General features: G+C 39.4%; 1 protein-coding gene across 5 annotated transcripts in view; it reads left to right on the top strand.

Annotated features, from left to right (window-relative positions):
* NFYC (nuclear transcription factor Y subunit gamma) overlaps positions 1-14,860 on the top strand; it is a 67,418-nt gene that overhangs the window by 31,033 nt on the left and 21,525 nt on the right. For 4 of the 5 annotated variants that reach the window (XM_072771706.1, XM_072771703.1, XM_072771704.1 and 1 more), the window contains exons 2-3: positions 6,471-6,583; positions 14,287-14,358. In XM_072771706.1, coding sequence (XP_072627807.1) covers positions 6,479-6,583; positions 14,287-14,358 — 177 coding nt within the window. In that variant the 5' untranslated portion in view covers positions 6,471-6,478. Of the gene's footprint in view, positions 1-60; positions 182-6,470; positions 6,584-14,286; positions 14,359-14,860 lie in introns of all 5 variants that reach the window. The other variant, XM_072771705.1, reaches the window with a different exon arrangement.

Raw genomic sequence — 14,860 nt, 5'->3', positions numbered from 1 at the left:
TGTTGGTGAAATTGTTTCAAAAGTCTTAGTTCTCAAAATTTTTTACACCTTTCTTTGTAGTTGGGAAGAATATCTAAAATAGCAAGCACAAATAAGCTTAAAAGTGCTTTGAACATGGGGAGATACCGGATATAAATTTGGAGACACAGGAATGATTGGCGTTGCTTATAACCTAAAGACTGTAAGTTGGATGGGGGGGGGGAGGGTCATTAAAGGGAAACATGGTACCAACATTTAGATTTGTTTTTCAGTCACAATTGGGCTAGGATATATTTGCTTGCATTTGACAATGAGAGTGTTGTTTTTAGGTAAAACCTGACTACCTGGGATGGGTCAGCTCTAGTACTTTAATAGGAAGCAGTATTGGTCAGGGATTGGGTTTCATTTCAGGGGAGCTTTCTTTGATCTTTTTTCCTTGAACACTTGTTATGTTAGCGTTTTAGGTTATTATCGCCCAACAACATCTATTTGGTTTTAGTTATTTCAAAGAACTGTATAATGGGTTTAGGCATATTATAAAGGACTTTCATAGAGAGAATGAGGTATATGCCAAGAAAAGAGAGCTAAAGTCTAAAGTAGAGAGTTTAGGGACGCCTGGGTGGCTCAGCAGTTGAGGATCTGCCTTTGGCCCAGGGCGTGATTCTGGGATCTGGGATCCGAGTCCCACATCAGGCTCCTTACAAGGAGCCTGCTTCTCCCTCAGCCTATGCTCTGCCTCTTTCTCTCTCACTGTGTTTCTCATGAGTAAATAAATAAAAATCTTAAAAAATAAAGGTACAGAGTTTAAAAACTAGGGAATACTGCAATAAAACCTTATGTTGCTTTATATATTTTTAAGAAAAATAAAATTTTTCTTTCTTCATCTTTTTCTTTTTTTTTTTTTTTAATTTTTTATTTTTTATTTATGATAGGCACACAGTGAGAGAGAGAGAGAGGCAGAGACACAGGCAGAGGGAGAAGCAGGCTCCATGCACCGGGAGCCCGACGTGGGATTCGATCCCGGGTCTCCAGGATCGCGCCCTGGGCCAAAGGCAGGCGCTAAACCGCTGCGCCACCCAGGGATCCCTCTTCATCTTTTTCTTTCTTCATCAATGATAAAGGTTATTAGAATGGTAGCCAGATTTTCCATCTTTGAATGATCTGATTGAATCATCTTATTTCCTCCATGATTTTCTCCTTATCTTCCTACTAATGAATGGCCAAACAGAGGTATTTGCCTTCCTCCTACTTACGTAGTGTCATTAATTTTTTTCAAACTATACTAATCTATCCTGGTCCCCTTTCTGAGAAAGTTCTGTCTTTCAAAAAATTTATACTTAGGAGTGGTATGCACCCATTCTTCCAGGCTTCTAGTCTGCCTTGCATCTTTGGGGCTGTGTGTGTGTGTGTGTGTGTGTGTGTGTGTGCGCGCGTGCGCGCGCGCTTGTGGCCTTCCTGACTTATCCTTTTATCTTAAATTCGCTTCAGTAAGTCAGTTTCAGGTAGATTTCTGACTGTTGTTCTTATTTTAAAGGCCTAGAGAGGAACTCATTTATTCTGAGCTTTCCAGAATAGCTTGTATAACCACTTCCTTTAGTTGTTCAGGCAGTCCCATTAAGTCTATTTCAGGGCTAGCCTTTCCAAGAGACCTCTTTTTCTCAGAAAGGCTGTACCTAGCAACTGTCTTGTCCCTTCATTCAGAAGTAATTGGTCAGACTATGTGCTAGATGCTGTGAGGGATCCCAGGTCCTACCCACAAGGAGCTTGTAAACCAGAAGGGGAAATACGATAAGACATACACATAAATAATGATCATACAAGATAATGTGGTGAAGGCAGAGAGGTGCAGATCAAGGGCTCTGAAGATTCACAGGAAGGAGTGATCATGTCTGGATGGGGATGTTTAGAGATGATTTGTGGACAGATGGCAGTTGAAGTTGAGCATTGGAGAAACAGCCTTTTTGTGATAGACTTTGAGTCTTCCCCCTTCTAGCTTTGGAAAGCAAACTGTTTTTAAAAGGAGATAAATTAATAGATACTGGAAGTTGAGATTACTTCTGGCAACAACCATTTGATACTTCATCTGATCCTAATGTCTTTATTAAATAGTTAAACATCTTATTCAAGTATTATAAAGTAATTAATGAACATGAATGATAAATCTAATTTTAACGATGAATTAAATCTGGGAAATTCTATGCCACATTTTTTTTTAAAGATTTATTTATTTTAGAGAGAGGGAGGGGCAAAGGGAGAGGGCGAGAGAATCTCAAGCAGACTCCTTGCTGAGCAAGGAGCCTGATATAGGGCTTCACCTCTGAGATCAGGGCATGAGTTGAAACCAAGTGTCAGATACTTAACCAACTATGCCACCCAGGTGCCCCAAAAGTCACCTGTTTTTGTTTGCTTAAAGTAGGCTCCATGCTGGGGATTGAATTCATGACCCTGAGATCAAGACTTGAACTGAGATCAAGAGTTGGATGCTTAACTGAGCCATCCAGGCGCCCCTATGTTGCATGTTTCATGAGTGATCTAAACCTAATGCAGCTTGGTCTTAAGCAGTTTTGTTGTCAACTGTAAATAAATAGCTTTGTCCTGTGATAGCTATTAGAAATAGCAATTTAACATGGAATAAAAAAGATCCTGGCGGTGCCTGACTTGCTCAGTTCATTTGAGCATCTGACTTTGGCTCAGGTCATGATCTCAGGGTCTTGGGATTGAGCCCCAGTGTTGGGCTCTGCGCTTAGAGGTAGGTAAGTCTGCTTCTTCTCCCTCTCTGCCCCTTTCCACACTCGTGCTGGTCTCTTGCTCTCTCTCTCTCAAAAAACAAAACAAAACAAAAAACAAAAAAGGGATACTGAAATACAAATCTTTCTTACTTTTAAATTACATACCTTCTCTCATTACCCTAGAAAATGGATCTGGCACATATTTCATGAGCTGTAAATGTTATAGACTACTTCTATAGCAAAATCAACTTAGTTGCAATTAATGTATTTAAGTACTAAAGTAAGAAGTGATAAGATTAACTAAGGTTGGGGTGCCTGGGTGGCTCAGTCAGTTAAGTGTCTGCCTTTGGTTCAGGTCATGATCTCTGGGTCCTGGGGTCTAGCCCTGCATTGGACTCCCTGCTAGTGGGTTGCCTACTTCTCCCTCTCCCTTTGCCTGCCAATCCCCCTGCTCGTTCTTTCTGTCAGATAAATAAAATCTTTATTTAAAAAAAGATTAACTAAGGTTGGTTTATATTTTTAACTTGTTGGGCTGTTTAGTGAGCAAAATTTACTGATTAGGTTTCGTTGTTTTAATCCTGTGCCTCAGTTAGAAAATAGTGGGAACACCAATTTGTTTTTATAAAATCTTTTGCTTGAGGTTTGGTTTAATTTTTTAAAGCTCCATGTAATGGCTGAATCTGTTTTAAGGAAAACTTTTTTTTTTTTTTAAGATTTATTTATTTTAGAGAGTGAGTGAGTGAGGGGCAGAGGGAGAGAGAGAATCCACAAGCAGACTCTCAACTGAGCCCAGAGCCTAAAGCAGTGCTTGATCCCATGACCATGAGATCATGACCTGAGCCGAAACCAAGAGTCAGCTGCTCAACCAACTGAGCCACCCAGGCATCCCAAGGAAAATCTTTTGAATAAAAGTAGTCACCTTTTCTATTTTATAGTAGCAATTTATGTTCTTGCAGGAGGTATTAAAAAGAATTACCTGCTAATCATCTCTGTGCAAAGATACTAGAAATCATGTTCCTCATGAGAAGATCATCTGTTTCTGATGAGAATACTTTTGTTTTAGAAGTCAGGAATTTATAAAAAGAGGTTTCGGGATGAAAAAACCATAGGGCTGTAACTTTAAATCCAAAGCTCAGATGGAACTTTGCAAATATAATTTAATGTAAAGAACAGTCAGAGCTGTCCAAAGATGGAAAAGAGCACCTTACCAGTAAGCCAGTTTCCCAGAATTAGGGAGGGAGATACTCACACTTGATGCTGAATGACCACTTGGGATGGGAGGAGGTTGGCAGAGGTTGAAATAGAGCTGTGAGCATACTTTTAGAGGAGTGAGGCTTAGGGACTCTTGATGTCTTTTTTAAAGTCCTAAACTTTTATGATGCAATAAAATATAAAGGACATTATTATTGATTTGTATATTTTGCCATTAACTATTTGTGATTTTCTAGTGCAGATGGGCCTCTGAAGTTAAAATTTTAACTTTTAATACATTACTCAGTTCCAGAAAGACTTGTTAGCTTCTGTTTTGTACCTAACCCTCATTCCCACCAGTGTGTGGCTCTGAACCAACCAGATTCATTCATGGTCTATTGACTGCACAGATGTTTGGGAACTGATCACACCAGCACATCCTTAGTTGGGATAGTTCAAAATTTAAAAGCAGACCGTACACAGAAAATTTAGCGGTGCTTCTTGAATTGTGTGCCTTTGTAATGTTAGAACAGATTAGGGGACAACCAAAACTTGTTACCAACTTTCTAAATCTCACTCAAACTGAACCTACCTACCCATCATTAGCAAGGATACAGATATCTTTGGCAACAATATGCATCTTCCTCCTTTGACTGTGGCAGTTTGTGTGGCAAATTTTGCTAAGATCAGAGCTATCCATGGATCCATACAATAAAAGGTTAGATTCTTAAGTTTTTGATATTTTTATTTCTAGAGAGATTTTTTTGTTTGCTCCATTTTAAAAGATTGAGTCTCTCTTCATTGTCATCAGAGCCTTATGTCTTTATTAATAAAGATAAACTTAGATTACTTTGATTTCTTTGTTCTCAGTACATCTAAGAGAATAGTGTATAGGCCGCATGCATATGGTGATGAATGAAAATATCATGGGACCATACTTGGTTTTGGGGGACTGAAATTTTTATCTAGTTATTTCAACTGTGATTCAACACTCTTCACTTTAATTCCCTCCAGAAACTCCAAGATTATATTGCTTCCCAGTACTTAAGAGTTCCTGTTGATGTATAGAGCTGCTTGTTGGCTTCCAGCAACAGAAATTGGCTCCAAATCTTTTCCCATTACATCATCACCTACTAATGTCATTACACCAGAGTGAAATCTGCTTTGAAGATTGTATTCTTGTTTTCCTTCCATCTCCTTCCTCTCATCATTTCCTTTAGAAGGAAAAAGAAAAAAAAAAAAAATAGGGACCTCTAGGACAATCCCAGGCAAACATTTAAGAGGGAATCAAACATCCTCACAGTCTAAACCCAGATTTATCAGTCTTCATTCCACTCTGCTGACGGAGAATGATCTGCCCAGCATGTGTCCTCATGGGCTTTGGAAAGGAACACGTTTAGTCATGTGACACCTGGCTTTGGTACTTTTCTCTCAGCCTTTCAGAATTAGTTCTTAATGATTTACATAGCTCTCGGCCAGCATCCTGTCACTGGCATTTAAACCTTTTAAAATAATTTCCCAGAATAGAAATTCTTAGGACATCACTAAATTTCTTATTCTTTGTGTTTAATTAAACTGTTTCTTGCATTTAAGTATTTGCCAGATAAGCATTTAAGCCATCTGGAGTTTTTTACTTTTTCCCTGTAAGTCTTGTAAGACATACAATATTATCTACAGTTAAAACTGATACTGGGATCCTCATTCATCTTCCCTTGTCATTCACAAAAGCAATTGACCACATGCAAGTTCTGATTCTTTTCTCTATCCTAAATTTAATTCCCTATTGTTTTCAATGACCTTAAGGCTTCCATTTGATGGTGTGCTTTGGCTTTGGTCCTAACAGAAAGGTTCAGGTAAGGAAAGAATTGGGAAGTTGTTTCAGTTCAGAGAATTAGTGTACCCACTGAATTATTGGCCAAGGCTTTAGCACTTCTCTACCCTCTGAAGCAGATTAGCTTGAGATTAGAAGAAATAATAATCTTCAGTAGCCTCAAAGAAATGGGGCCCCGGTGTCTAAAACAAAAGAATAAAATGGGCGCTTATTGTTAAAACTTGGGTTATATTTCTATACAGTATTAGTCATTGAGACCCTTAATATATCTGCTGCAGGCTGTGGCATGGAGTATGAGAAACCATGGTGAACTTAAAAAAACACTAGAAGAAATGGCATTGAAAATTATGGACCAGACTAGGGCACCAACCAAGTGCCCTTTTTGTCTCTTCCTAAGATAAGACATTAAAAGCCTTGATTCACATTAAGATTTTAGTTTGGATTTCTGGTAATTTTATATTTTCTAGTGAGAGCTCCCTGATAGTCTCTGTGGTATGAGTTGGATAAAAGGGGAAACTTTTTCCCTGTTTTTGCTAACATTTAAGTCTATGTTTAAAAACCTCTTCAAAAAAAATAAATAAATAAAAAAATAAAAACCTCTTCAGCACAATTATATACCTTCTCAGATTGAAAAATTGAATGAATTAGTGAAAACAGCCATAAGGAGAGATATAAATGACCTGGACAGAAAGTCTGTCTTTATTACTTCTAATGTATTTCATGTGTGTATTTGTTTTCAGTTGTCAAAATGTCCACAGAAGGAGGATTTGGTGGTACTAGCAGCAGTGATGCCCAGCAAAGCCTACAGTCCTTCTGGCCTCGTGTCATGGAAGAAATTCGGAATTTAACAGTGGTAAGAAAGAGTGAGAAACTTGCAGAATGTAAAGGGCTTATCAGATGAATAACCAATACTTAGAGTGAAACTTTTTTTTTTTTTTTTTTTTTTTAAGATTTTATTTTATTCATGAGAGACACACAGAGAGAGGCAGAGACCTAGGCAGAGTGAGAAGCAGACTCCATTCAGGGAGCCTGATGTGGGACCGGATCCTGGGACTCCAGGATCCCGCCCTGGGCCAAAGGCAGGTGCTCAACTGCTAAGCCACCCAGGTGTCCCATAGAGTGAAACATTTTTAGTCTCAAGCATATAGGCACAGTTCATTCTTGACCTCTGGGTGCGAACATGAAAATATAATTTACCTTAGTTGAGGTGACTACAAGGATTTTTTTTTTTAATGTCTTAGTGTCTTTCCTTAGGCATGTGGGCGTATAGTGGATGCTTTGACTCAGAGGCAGTAGCTTAATGTGAGGCATATCTTTTAGAGATGCAGAAAAGCAGAGCTCTTACCTTCCTTCAATAGCTGTAGCTCATTTCTTAGTCCTGATTCATTGGCCCTGCTGGATTTTTAGAATCTGGTAAACGCTGATGGGCAATTTATTCAACAGCAAATCTTCTGTAAGCAGGCACTCTTTCTGGGAGCTAAAAGATACACTTAGATCAGAGTTCCTCAATAGCAGCTTTATTGACATTTTAGGCTGGATAATTTTTTGTCACGAGGGGCTGTCCCATGCATTGTAGAATGTTTAGCAGCATCTCTGACCTCTACCTATTACATGCTAGTAGCAATCCTCCTCCAGTTGTGATAACCAAAAATATCTCTAGACATTGGCAGATGTCTCTTGGGAACTAAAGTCATCTCATTGAGAACCACTGACTTAGAAGAATCAAATATAACCCTGGCCCTTGCAGAACTTACAATCTGGTAATTACAATCAGAGTTGGGGCACCTGGGTGCCTTAGTCAGTTAAGTGGCTGCCTTTGGCTCAGGTCATGATCTCAGGGTCCTGGGATGGAGCCCCACATCCCTGCTCATCAGGGAATCTGCTTCTTCCTCTCCCTCTGCCTGCAGCTCCCCCTGGCTTGTTTTTTTTTCTCTCTCTCTCAAATGAATAAATCTTAAAAAAAAATTATAACCAGGGTTATTTATTCAGTGAATATTTATTAAATACTTACTGAGGCATAGTGAGGAGTCTGAAGCAGTAAAAGTCAAAGTGCTATGGGATTACAGAGGACATAGTGTTTATTCCTCCCTGGTTGAGTTAGGAGGGCTTTAAGTAAAGGTGACTTTTTTTGGATCTTGAAATATTGAGATGCATTCACCAGATGGAAAGGATAGGCAGCTGTATCTGAGGAAAAGAGAATGGCATTTCTAAAGGCCTGGAGGCCCAGAGGAGAGGGCCTTATGTTTTGAGGAACAACAAGAAATTCAGAGGGGCTGGGGACTACTATGTGGATAGTATGGCAGGAGTAGGAGTAGAGTGGTATGACAGTGGTAGCAGGAGGTGACACATTAGAATTAGAGTATCTTCAGAGTGTAATTTCCTTAATGAAGTCAATTCCGTTTGGTCTCAATTTAGGAAATACTGAAAGATCTTTCTGTTTTAGATGTGTCATTCCTGCCCTGAAGGCATTAAGTATCCTGGCAGAGCAGACACTGGACTCCTTCCTAATGTAGAATTAATGTTACACTTTCTTAGAGCTAGTGGCCTTTAAACTTCAGACATATGAGGTCAGTGTATTTGTTTACTCAATAAATACTTATTATATACCTACTGTGGCTGTGCTGGATACTGTGAATCCAGTAGTGAACCAGCCAGACAAGATCATTGCACTCACAGAACATGCATTCTGGTGGGGGAGATAGACTATAAACAGGTAATGAGTGAATAAAATAAAATAACTACTCATTAGGTAAATGCCCCACTGACTTCAGGGATAAAACAAAAAAAGATTCATATTTTGATGTACTTGTGGGTCATGTTTGTTTATAATGGGACATTTTCAGCAACTGAACTTGACTTGGCCTTTCTCAGAGTGGCTTGTGTTCACAGATCAATTTCCACTGAAAAATCATTGTTTCTTTTCTATAAGTGTAAAGGTGGTAGTTATCTATATTGTCTCAGATATAAGAGGAGGAAAAGAAATGATTAAGTAAAAACTAGGATATTTTCATATTTTGAGTGGGTAACCTTCTAAGCTTATCAAGTTTTAGGGCAGGAGTCAGCCTGGCATAAAGCTAGCGCCCTCCTGAGCTGTGGTGGGATTAGGGCAGTGCTGCAAGTCTGCACTCCAGTTTGAACATTGAAGCAAAAATCCAGGATCAGGCAAGTGGCCAGATAAACTCCAGAGGTTCAAGTTCATCACTTAACTTTTCTGTTTTGAGTTTTAATTTTTTAAAAATTGTAAAAAACATAACAAAACATATACCATCTTAACAATTTAAATTAAAATGTACAATTCAAAAGTGTTAAATATAGTCACATTCTTGTGAAACAGATCTCCAGGACTTTTTCATCTTGCAGAACTGAAACTCTATACTTCTGAAACAATAACTATCTTTTCTGTCTCCCCAGCCCTTGGTAACTACCATCTACTTTCTGTTTCTGAATTTGGCCACTCTCAATACCTCATATGAGTGGAATCATACAATATTTGTCTTTTTGTGACTATCTTATTTCACTTAGCATGTCTTCAAGGTTCATCCATGTTGTAGCATGTTAACAGGATTTCTTTCCCTTCTAACACTGACTAGTATTCTATATGTATGTGTGTATCACATTTTGTTTATCCATTCATCTGTCAGTGGGCATTTGGGTTACTTCCATCTCTTGGCTATGGTGAATAGTGCTGTTATGAATATGGGTATTCAGATATCTCTTTGAGACTCAGCTTTGATTTTTATTCTGCTTGGTTTAATTTTCAAGTTTGATTGCCAAAACAGATTGTGCTGTTGACCAACTTTTACTTATTATTTAGACAGCTAGCTAGTCCACCAGAGGTTCAAAGTGGGTTACTTTGAGGGATTGTTACAGTTCACGTTTTATGAATGAAGAGAAAGACCAGCAAGGAGGTAGTTGTCTTTAATGATTGTTTTATTGATGACAGTAGTTTTCTCCACTTGACAAAACTGCTAGATCACTACCATGGGATCTCTAACATCAGATGCTTAAAACAAAGTTTGGCATTTAATAGGTATACAATAAATATTTGTAGGAATCAGACTCCTCCACCTCAGATTTAGTCTAAAGCAACATCAGAGCCAACTTAGAGAGTGCAGTCTGGGAAAGTTGGGGTGCTCTTTCCCTTTGTAAGACTCTTATTTTTCCTTCTGCCTTTGGCACATGAAGGCATCTGCTGCTCTGCACCCCAGCCTATATAACATGGCCAGATAGTTGAGCATTTAGTCTGTGCCTTTCCAGAACTCAGCAGCATTTACAACCAGAATTCAGATATGTCAGAGTCTCTTAGGTTGACGTCTCAAAATGTCTTAACAGATTTTTAAAAAATCCATATGTTCAAACTGTCCAAACATAAATTAAACTTTTGAGAATGTTCATAAGGTATTGTGTTTTCTCTGACTGGGACAAAGATTGCTCCAAAAACAAATTGAAGTTTGCTAGATGATATATTTCATGATGTATTGGAAACACTGGCCTCAATCCTCAATTATTTTGGTCTGAGCTTTGCAAAAGCAATTTATCTTTCATCTCTTCTTGACCATTATGTTCTTCTCACTCTTAAAAGGCTCTGTAATTGTCCATAAATCCAGGTGATGTTCAGTTGGGATTGAAGTTGGTTAAAAATCATACCGAAATGATTGTACATTTGGATGATGGTGCAAAATACTGTATTCCTGTTCAACAGAACTCTGGGAACAATAATTAACAGACTTCTTGGCATTGAGTTTTACTCCTCTGAAGACCTCTTTGAAAGTGGGGAAGAGGGATCCCTGGGTGGCGCAGCGGTTTGGCACCTGCCTTTGGCCCAGGGCGTGATCCTGGAGACCCGGGATCGAATCCCACGTCGGGCTCCCGGTGCATGGAGCCTGCTTCTCCCTCTGCCTATGTCTCTGCCTCTCTCTCTCTCTCTGTGTACTATCATAAATAAATAAAAATTAAAAAAAAAAAAAAAAGAAAGTGGGGAAGAAAAAGCTAACTTTGTATTTTTGGGGGAAGGTGGGGAGGAACAATGCTGAATCTTAAAAAAAAAAAGTATCATCCACCCCTTTTCCCTCTATCCCTTTCAGCCTTCAGTTAGCTGTAATTTGATGCCTAGGCCACACTTTGTTTTAATTGCCAGGTACATCTTTTTATTCTTTGGTGCCTTCTGATTGGACAGTGACATTTCTAACATTACAGTCAAACCAGGTTAACTATTTAAACAGAAGTTTGGAGATGAAGGTTGGTAGACTGTTAGAAAATAAGTCTTGTGCTATTTGAGCCCTTCCTATAGAGCAATGCTGCTAATGGTATGAACCACATGGGGATCTTGTAGAATACAGATTCTAATTTAGTATGTTTGGAGTGGAACCTGAGATTCTGCATTTCTTTTGAGTTTCCTGGTAATGCCATTGCTGGCCTAAGGACCTTACTTAGAGTTGCAAGGCTTTAACCCTCACTGTGGGTCAGAGTCATCAGAAGAGTTTTCAAGACACTTGATGCCTGGACTCCACCTCCTAGAATTCCTGGTTCAGTTACTCTGGGGTAGAGCCCAGTCCTCCTGTTTTTCAAAAGCTCCCCAGGTGTTTCTAACGGGCAGCCAAGGTTGAGAATCACTGCTTTGGAGAGGATTAGAATCTTGACTTTGCTGGAGTGCCTGACTGGGTAGGCCTGGAAAAGATTTCTCATCATTATTTGAAACTCCGGATGTTCTTCAGTGCAGCCTGAGACCCACTGACTTTTCCTTGGCTCCAGATTCTCATTGAGTGAATTCAGACTTCTTGAAACTCGGCAGTTTCAGATGGCAGCATTTTAAAAGTAGTTCTTTGGTTGTGGTCAGGAGCACGAGCATTTTCTGAGAATCTGTTCTTCCACCTTGCTGATATCACGCCCAAGGGTAGGAAAAAATATGTGTCAGTTGTTCGTCCACTTGGATCAGCATCAGGAGAAATTAAATGGTATTCACATCAGTTGTGTGGTTGCCAATGACAAGGAGTCACTGAATTGAAAGACAATTGAGTGCACCTCAACCTATGGCTGGTGAGAGTGCTGCCCTCTCCAGTAAGTTGGTCATAAACCCTTATATACATACACGACTGGAAAGCTAGGATGAGATTATAGAAGACTGGGCTGTTGTCAGTGATAATGAACCATACATGCACATCTGAAGATCTGCTTTTCACACACTGCCCCTTGAGATCTCCAGGTTTGTGGCTCATGAGAAAGTTTCCAGAAAGAAAAGGTTTTTGAGGGAGAGACTTAGAGCAGGGTTCTGTTTTGTTTTTTGTTTTTTTGTAAATTTCTGCCTTATTTTATACCTCTACAGGGTGGGACCTTCTGTTGTTGCTTTTGATTGAATAGTCTCAGAAATTCTAAAAGTAATATTCTGTTTTGGGTTGGGGAAGGAAGTGTTCTTACCAGCTTTGGGCTTTGGTTAAGAAACTTTAGCGCAGTCATATAGAAATATATTAAATAACCAAGCCCACTGAGAGTGCATGTGCAAGCAAGTTAGACCTTGTGGTCATAATCTTGTGCTGTGTGTATCTTCCTGGGAGGCCTTTCAAAGGAGTTATTCCCCAGCATTCTCCTTGGCATTTCTGTTTAGCATCATCATTTTGTGTGATCTGCCACACAAGAAGGAAGACCAGTGATTGATTTCTGTGGGTAAACGCTTTTTTAAATCCCTTTAGGGTCTGGCCCCAATCCAGCATTCCCTTTCCTGCTGCTCCCCTCTGTACTAAGATCATACATCTAAAACTTAAATAGACCATGTTTTTTGTGCTGCTGTACTTCTGCTTCTGTCTGGATAACATTTTCATACTTTTCCAACAAGCAAATTTTGAAACATCCCTTAGACACAGTTCAGATGTCAACCCTTCTGTGGAACATTTGCCAGCTCCTCTTGTTCATTCCAACCCTTCCCCCTGCCGCACCAGCTCGTTATTTCCTTTCTTGTCCCTATGGGATTTTACACCCCCACCCTACCTAGTATAGCATAGGGGCTTATAATATTTTTATATGACAGTCTCTAATAAACTATAATCTGTTCAAAGGTAAGAATAGATTTGCATCTTTTACATAGTAGCAGGTATCATACATTCACTCTCAGTTGAGTCTCATGAATGAGGAAATGAAAGAAGAGGAAAAAAAAATAAGAGTAGAAAGAATGTATCCTGCTGTTCTTTTTGGGTGAGATTTTAATAATTTGGACTTGTAAAGCCCTGCCACTCCAGGATTAGTTTTAGTAGAAGCTTCATGGGAAATGTTTTACGTAAGCTGGAAAGGGAAAAGATAAAAAATTGATGTTGGAGGTTTGTAGAGGTGAGTGGTCCCAAGCCGCTTGTTGGGTTTGTGAGGAGAAATCCGGTGTTTGTACATCTTCCTTCTGTAGTCATAAAGATGGATTCTGGGGAGGCTGGTGACGTTTTTCCAAAAGGCTCCACTGCCTTCTTTGACATATATTTTGACGGTTTCTGTTGGTCTTGGAAAAGAAAGTTCACTTACACAGATTTATTATACCAAATCTTAGCTCCTCCTTCCATAATGTGATGGTGCAAATTCCCAGGTGAGCCCCTTGGGCTTGGTGAGTCACATTTCAGACCACTTACAGAATCAGGCACTTGACACCTGGGCCCAGTAGGGATTTTGCTGATTTTAGCTAGTCTCTGCCTTTGCACCTTTCTTTTCACTGCAGCTGTGAAACCCAGAATCGATTTTTATTTCTAGAATTGCATCCATCACTGGGCATGTGTTTGAGTACCAGTAGTATCAAAATTAAAAAAGGGCTTAAATCGCAAATAACTGAAGTAGTGCTGGTCAAAAAGCCCTTTCCTAAATCCTGTCCTCAATAAAGTCATGTGGTTTCCTCCCAGTCCAGGTTTGCTTGTTAGAAAAAAAGTGCCAGGGCTGTTCCTGAAAGGCAGCTAATAAATTCATCCTTTTTTCACCATACTATTCTGCTCCCACCCCCTACCCCCACGCATACTTTGGAGACAAGGCCTTTGCTGCTGTGGTAGGAAAGGCCCTCCTCTCTAAATTCCAGTGTCAGGTTAGTGCAAAGGTCAGAAGTAGCCATAGTCAGCCAGGACTGGCTGAAGACAACTGAGGGTGACCGTGATCTGGTGCTGCCAGTATCTTGCCCTTGTAGTCCCAGAATAGAAGAAAGAACTGGCAACTTAAAGGAATGCCCCTGCGGAAAAAATCTCATTTTAACCTACGTATTGCAGACTGATAAACTTTGGGGGGCAGTACAGAGGAGATGCTCAAAATGCATCTCTATTTTATGCCGGCAAAGAATCTGATATTGTTTAGGCCTGCTTTTCATGAGGGCGCTGTTAGATGGCATCGTAAGTTTATCTTGAAACCCTTTAATTATTTGAAACTCTGCATGAGGTAAGAAGAATTTTGCTTCGGGACTTGAATTCTCTTCATTTAATATGTACCTCCTCTCCTGCCGTATTTTCTGAAAGGAGGGACTAGGCCAATCACAGTGTTTCATGATGCCTGTCATGCCCTGCTGATTGTCCCTACCATTTATGTGCCTCTTGTTATTCATTTCAGAAGGATTTCCGAGTACAGGAACTCCCACTGGCGCGTATTAAGAAGATTATGAAACTGGATGAAGATGTGAAGGTGAATTCATATTCGTTTTTATTATTCATATTGAAGCTATAATGGTGGATAGGTTGTCACTCATTTCTGTAGCACTCAAAGTTTAATTAAACAAAATGAAAATATTGTTATTGTCTCTTGCTTTTTTTTTTTATTTGGTTCTGTCTAAAGTGAGCTGAAATTGAACAGTTTTAATTATTATATGGTGCTTCTCTGGAAATTAGGGATAGCTTGTTTTCCAGATGTTGATAGCATGCTGAGGGTTTGCTTTTTGAATCACCCATCCTTTTTACTGTCCTGGGTAAACACAAATCATCAAATCCGCAGGACAGTGCCATCTTCTCAGCATCTTATTGTAGTCTCTTATTTGTTGATGTAAGCTCTAAGAAGTATTCGATAATGATATTATTGCTCCTGTTCTAATTTTTTTGTCCGTGAGTTGTTTTATATGACTTCTACCTGTGAGGAGGTTTCCCTGCAGGCAGCTATTTCTGTATTCTTAGAAGCCCACCTCCCAATTCAG

The sequence above is a fragment of the Canis lupus genome, chromosome 13 (assembly GCF_048164855.1).
Source record: "Canis lupus baileyi chromosome 13, mCanLup2.hap1, whole genome shotgun sequence".
Lineage (NCBI taxonomy): Eukaryota > Metazoa > Chordata > Mammalia > Carnivora > Canidae > Canis > Canis lupus.
The sequence above is the reverse complement of the archived record's forward strand: the minus strand, read 5'-3'. Positions and strand labels throughout refer to the sequence as shown.